The sequence below is a fragment of the Alligator sinensis genome, unplaced genomic scaffold, assembly GCF_000455745.1.
Source record: "Alligator sinensis unplaced genomic scaffold, ASM45574v1 scaffold570_1, whole genome shotgun sequence".
NCBI classification, from domain to species: Eukaryota; Metazoa; Chordata; order Crocodylia; family Alligatoridae; genus Alligator; species Alligator sinensis.
Window position 1 is genome coordinate 354,173 of NW_005841997.1, and position 6,470 is coordinate 360,642.

Sequence of the window (6,470 nt, forward strand, 5' to 3'; positions counted from 1 at the left end):
CAATTACATGCAAAAGATAACAGAACAACAGACCATAGAATCTCAATTATTGGAAGTTTTTTAAGAGAAATTTAGGCAGATGGTGACTGGGATGGTTTAGCCAAGAATGATCCTGCCTTCAGCATGGCATTGGGCTAGAGGACCTCCTAAGGTCTCTTCCAGCCGTACTTTTCCATTGTTGGTTGATTTAATTGACAAATTAGGGGATAATTAATGCTAGTCAAAATGGTTTTATAGGACATACGTCTCGTCAAACAAACCCAATTTAGTTCTTTGAATCAATTAAAAATCTGGATGATAAAAGTAACTGGAGATCTAATGCACTTAGAAATTTGTAAAATGTTTGACTTAGTCAATTATTAATCCATTTATCATATAATTTACAGACGCTTGTGGTGGCACATTTTTAATAATGACTTTCTGTGCTACTAACTGACAGGTTCCAAGAAGAAGCTGTCAATGGCAACCTCCTCATTAAAGGGGGGAGGTTCAAGTGGTGTCTGCCAGTATCAGTACTAAGCCAGATTCCACTTGACACTGTCATCAAAGGTTTGAAATTAAACATTTAAAAAAAAAAATCAATGCTGAGAAAATTCATGGAGAACAGTGGTGAACAACAAGGATGACAGGGCAGTCAAGCAGTGTGATCTGGATCACACACCAACCTGCATCCATTGTAAAAAAAATAAATAAATAAAAGAAAAGCGCGTTAATCCAACCAGATGGAAAGTTATATACCCAAGAGCAAGAAAGGCAAGTCATGGATACAGAACAGAGGACTGGACTCTGGAAAGCAGCAACTGAGAAGGAGTGAGGGGTCATAGCAAACAGGATATTCAGCCTGAACTTTTACGTGTGGATGTAAAAAAACAAATACTATCTTGGGATATATAAATGGCTAAAGTGGTGAGTAGGAGGAAGTAGATTTTACCTCTGTATATAACACTGCCTAGACTGACAATGGATACAGTTCTGGTGTCTGAATTTTGACAAGGATTGAAACAAAAATGATCTGGGATCTAGCAAAAACAGCCCTCAGTGAGACTTACTGAGAACAAGTCTGTTTAGTTTTTCCAAAAGGCAGATGTAAAGGTGATTGAGACAGGCTGAATTTCTACTTTCAGGGTGAAACTCAGCCAAATACATCTAGTTGCTGCATATAAAGGTATTATCTTGCATGAGAAATATATAACTGGGTGTGGAAAGATGTGTACACAAGCATGGAGCCTCCATATAGGGTTCGATTCTCTGAATTTTACAGCAGAAGTTGACATGGGTAAATTAGATTACAGTTACACTGTTCAGCTTTAAGAAACAAGAATATTAGCCACCAAAATAGATTTTTATATTTATTACATTCAAAAAAGCTCAATGACTTTAGGCCTTTGAAAAATTTGCAAGCTCTCCTGGTTGAACTATACTTATTTCAAAAAAGAGGCTTTTCTTACTGGCTCCTATGGTATAATAAATAATGTGTTTTAGAAATGTCATTATAATAGATTGAATAACATTCCTAAGACTGGACAATTTAAGACTTAAACAGGAAGCCATTTTTTGAAAGTCAAGCATTCCATAGGGCTTCTCAGGTTATTTTGTCTTCTCATAAGCCATACAAGCAATACCCTAAGACTCAGGCTACTAATTATGTTAGTATCCAACCTACATGCAAAATACAGTAGCGCAGCAGGCCAAAGCATATTATTTCATAGTAGTTAGGGGGTCAGAAGGGACCTGAATAGATCATCTAGTCTAAACCCCCGCTACTGGTTGGAGCACATGCTAGGATCACATGACCCCAGACAGGTGTTCATCCAACTTCTTTTTGAATTTACCCAAGGTAGGAGCGAGGACCACTTCCCTAGGAAGTTGGTTCCAGATCCTAGCCACCCTAACAGTGAAATAGTGCCTCCTAATCTCTAACCCGAACCTATTCTCCAGCAGCTTCTGGCCACTGTTCCTCGTCACCCCAGGTGCTGCTGGGGAGAATAGGGCTCTTCCTATTTGCTGCTGATCTCCCCTAACGAGTTTGTAGGCAGCCACCAGGTCCACCCTCAGCCTCCGCTTGCTGAGGCTGAACAGGTTCAGGTCCCTCAGCCTCTCCTCATAGGGCCTGCCCTTTTGCCCTCCAACCAAGTGGGTGGCCCTCCTCTGAACCCTCTCAAAGCAGGCCACATCCTTCTCAAAGTGCGGTGGCCAGAACTGGACGCAGTACTCCAGTTGAGGCTGGACCAATGTCGCATGGGGGGGGAGTATTACCTCTCTGGACCAGCTTGAGATGCATCTTTGGATGCACGACAAGGTGCAGTTGGCTTTGCTGGCTGCAGTCTGGCATTGGCGGCGCCAGTGTCTATTGGACTCAATAACGACTCCAAGATCCCTTTCCGCCTCTGTGCTCACAAGGGGGGAGCTCCCCAACTTGTATGTATGCTGTGGATTCCTTCTCCCCAGGTGCAGCACCCTGCATTTATCTACATTGAACCCCATCCTATTACCATCCACCCACTTCTGTAGTCTGTCTAAGTCTAATTGCAGCCTCTCTCTCCCTTCGAGCGTGCCTACCTCTCCCCACATCTTGGTGTCATCGGCAAACATGGACAACATGTTTTCCACCCCCTCATCCAAGTCGCTGATGAAGATGTTGAACAGTGTAGGCCCCAGGACTGAGCCCTGGGGGACCCCACTGTTCACATCCAGCAAGGCTTTATTAATACATAAGAAAACAAAAAAATCTAGTACTTTTCAGACAAGAACAGGAAAGTTAATTTAAATTTTTTCCATTCGGCTGGTAGGAATGAATGGAATAATAATTTTACCAGGGAGTTAAAAGTGTAAATAAGCTGAGGTTTCTTGTAGATGATGTGCTAGAATCTGCTCTTGGATCTTTGGTTCTAGCTGCTTTATAATCATTCTGAAAAAGGCATGTTAATTCACCAGCCATTGTTAACAGATGGTTTGTGACATCACACGTCTACCTCATATATTAAACAATGCTGAAGGTTCAATCTGAACCAGCTTGAGAGAACAGGTCATCTCATAACCACCATGGATTTTATACAAGCAGACTACTAGCATCCATGATGCACCATCAACTTCAATTTATGACTCACTTGTTGCCTCCAGCACCATGGATGATGCTGCAATCCTTAAAAACAGAGGCTACATTCTGGGGACTATTCTGGGAGAAGGGTCTTATGCTAAAGTGAAATCTGCCTATGCTGAAAAAATGAAATTTGATGTAGCAGTAAAAATCATAGACCGTAAAAAAGCTCCTCCTGAGTTCCTAGAAAAGTTTCTCCCCAGAGAACTAGATATTTTAGGAAAGGTGAGGCACCGCTCCATTATCAAGACCTATGAGATATTTGAGACCTCTGAAAGCAGAATCTACATTGTGATGGAGCTTGCTGCAAAAGGTGACCTACTGGAGTTCATCAAAAGTAAAGGAGCAATGACTGAGGATGTAGTTCGCAAGATGTTTTGCCAACTGTGCACCGCCATCAAGTATTGCCACGATCTGGATTTTGTCCACAGGGATTTGAAATGTGAGAACATACTTCTAGATAAGGACTACAACATCAGACTGTCGGACTTTGGCTTTTCCAAACAACTGAGTCGGGATCAAAATGGGAAAGTTATTCCCAGTCAAACTTTTTGTGGTTCTGCAGCATATGCCGCCCCTGAAGTTCTACAGGGCATTCCCTATCAACCCAAGATTTATGACATATGGTGTCTGGGTGTCGTTCTGTTTATAATGGTCTGTGGATCGATGCCATATGATGACTCAAACATTAGAAAGATGCTCAGGATGCAGAAGGAACACAGAGTGCACTTCCCTAGGTCTAAAAACCTGACAGTTGAATGCAAGGATCTAATTTACCGCATGCTGCAGCCAGACGTGAGTCGAAGGTTGCGCATTGAAGAGGTTTTGAGTCATATCTGGATGCAAACTCCAAAATCTCAAGCTCCTTCAGGAAGTTCAGCTGCAAAGGAAGACGAGCATTTGCAGAATCTAGAAAAGGTAAAGTCAGAACAACAGTAGGAATCCAAGCTCCCAGTGTAACTAGACAACAAACCTAAGTCTAAAGCAACTGCCAAACTGAATATAGTGCCAGAAACAGAGGATGCAGTGAACTAGGAGGAACATGCAGAGGTCAATGATCTTGCAGACCAAATGCAAAGAACAGAGATAAAAATGGCAGCAATTAAAGATCTAACTGTCAACGTAGCTCTCACACAAGTTATGAGTTAGGGCAGGAAGAACCCAGTACAGGAGAAAGTAAAGTCCATTCATAAAAAGCAACTATTTTATAGCAATTCTATTAAATTTTCTTCTAAACTAGTAACTATGTTGCTGAATTAAGGGGTTAAACAAGGGGACAATTTTAATGCTGGTTAGTGACTTTGCAAACCCATTCATCGTAAAAGCTTATGAAGCACTTTTTCCTCCTATAACCTGCTATGCTGAAAGCGCTGCCCTGACCCAAGGCTTCTTCTGCACAATGTGTCATTAGTCTCCTCCCCAATTCATATGTGGAAACAAAGAGCAGCAACTCGCCCTTTCCATGCCAGTGTTGTTATATGCATGGAACAAAGGGCCATTGTTCTTTCCCATCAAACGCTGACGCCAGGGTGACAGAGTCACGGTGTGTGCCAATTTCCCACTCAGCTTCACTAGGGACTGAATGCAGCACCATGCAGCACCATCACAACAGCAGGTCTAATTTGGTTTTTCATGATGGAGGCAAATAGGTTTTGCTAAACTGTGCGCGCCCCGCTGTTAAGAAAAACCTGACGTGCAGTTTATTTCAAATACCTAATAGGGTGGACTTCAGGGAAAAAGGCAGCAGTCACAGTGTTTGCCACATTCTAACAGTAGACAGCTATTGGTACAAAAAGCAACAAGAGATTAGGAAACATTCATTTAAAAACTACAGTTCTGCCTAGCTAGGTACCTCTCATTTGAAGTGACACCCACAATTACTCTAAGAATACACCTGCCTGGCTTCAGTTTGTTTTCTAGGTCAATTTAACACACTTGGAGTCTACCTAATCCGTTTCCCGCATCATTTTTAAGGGTCTCGCAGATAGGTGCAAAACAGATTTACCAGGAACAGGGAGCATTGTTATGATGAGGTGGAAGCTGCGACTGTAAAACTACAATTTCCTTCTGAGGCATTCAAGGATAGTTGCAGAGCCTGAAATTACTTTGGATTCTATTTTCAAAACCACTCTAATTTCAGGTAGTGCACATCCCTTTATTTAAAACCTTGTAGCACTTTGTTAACAATTTTAAGTTACCAGCTGTAATGCTCTTGCAGCCCTGAGTGGGGAGATGGGTTTAGAACAAGGTGAGCTTCTTTCTCAGCTATTGGATGGGGCAAATCAGATTCTGGGTGTCCCAACGTCCATGTCTGCCTATGTGAAAGTAGACTGAAAAATACTATTTGCAGCAATGCCATGGCAAGGATGTTTGGCACCCAAGGCAAACTCGCAGCAGCAGCCTGCCCTTGCCCCATGCACAGATCTAGGGGGGCACCCCCCCACACACTTGCCCAAGAGTGCATGTAGCAGCAGGAGCCACCCTCCCCCCGACCCTCCCCAAATGAGCTCAGTTGGGCAGCGCCTGTTGGTGCCCCTTCGCTTTGGGACCTGGAGTGGTTGCCCCATTCGTCCCCCCGCTTGCCACGGTACTGATTTGCAGTCCCCACTCAGTGCCATCACCTATCGTCACCCTGATAGAAGTGCACAAGTTGCCCAGATCACCCAGCAGAGCTTCCAAATCACATCAATAATTCAAGCCAGCATCTTTATTTTTAACACAGATTTTCTCCATATACTGTAAATGACTAGTTATCAAACATGTTATCCTGTATGGGGGCAGGGCAGCTATTAAAAACATGTAGCCATCTTAAAAAGAACAGTGATTGGTTCCAATATTTGAGCAAGCTAAAAAATACTGCAGCTTGGAAAAGGCTTGTGGGGAAAAATTACCATCCACCTCCTAGCCAACAAAGAGAACAGGGGAGAGATACAATAGGGAAGAGACAGCATTCCTGTATCTCACTTTCTCCAGGGCTAACTCCTGCTAGGTGGGAAGGGTGAAGATGCTGGAGTTCCTGCAAGCTTTACATTATAGACTCCATGTCTTATCACCACTTTCCTGTAAGAGGTGTCAAATCATTTGGGAGGGATGTTTGCATCTCTTCCCTTTGCCAAAGCTTTTGTACTACGGCAAGGGAGATGCATCTCTCCACTACTCCATTCCCTCCTCCAGGCTTCTGAATGAGCCAGAGGAGAGAGGGAGGGATCAGAAGAGGTGCTGCTATTAGACTTCTTTTCAGGCTTTTGTTCCTGTCACCCCAGCCCTTGCTGCAGCTCCTCACCTCCTTCTCCATCGGCATGGGCTCTAATCTTGCTGCCAGTAGCACTCTTGCACTGGTGAAATGGTCCAGGATCTTACAGCCACGGGGCTG

General features: G+C 43.4%; 1 protein-coding gene across 1 annotated transcript; it reads left to right on the top strand.

Moving 5' to 3' along the window:
• The first annotated feature begins 3,124 nt into the window (after window positions 1-3,124).
• Window positions 3,125-4,036, top strand: LOC102375210 (testis-specific serine/threonine-protein kinase 2). The gene has a single exon (XM_006021554.1). It carries the CDS (start codon window positions 3,125-3,127, stop codon window positions 4,034-4,036), a length of 912 nt encoding a protein of 303 aa, XP_006021616.1.
• The last annotated feature ends 2,434 nt before the right edge of the window (window positions 4,037-6,470 follow it).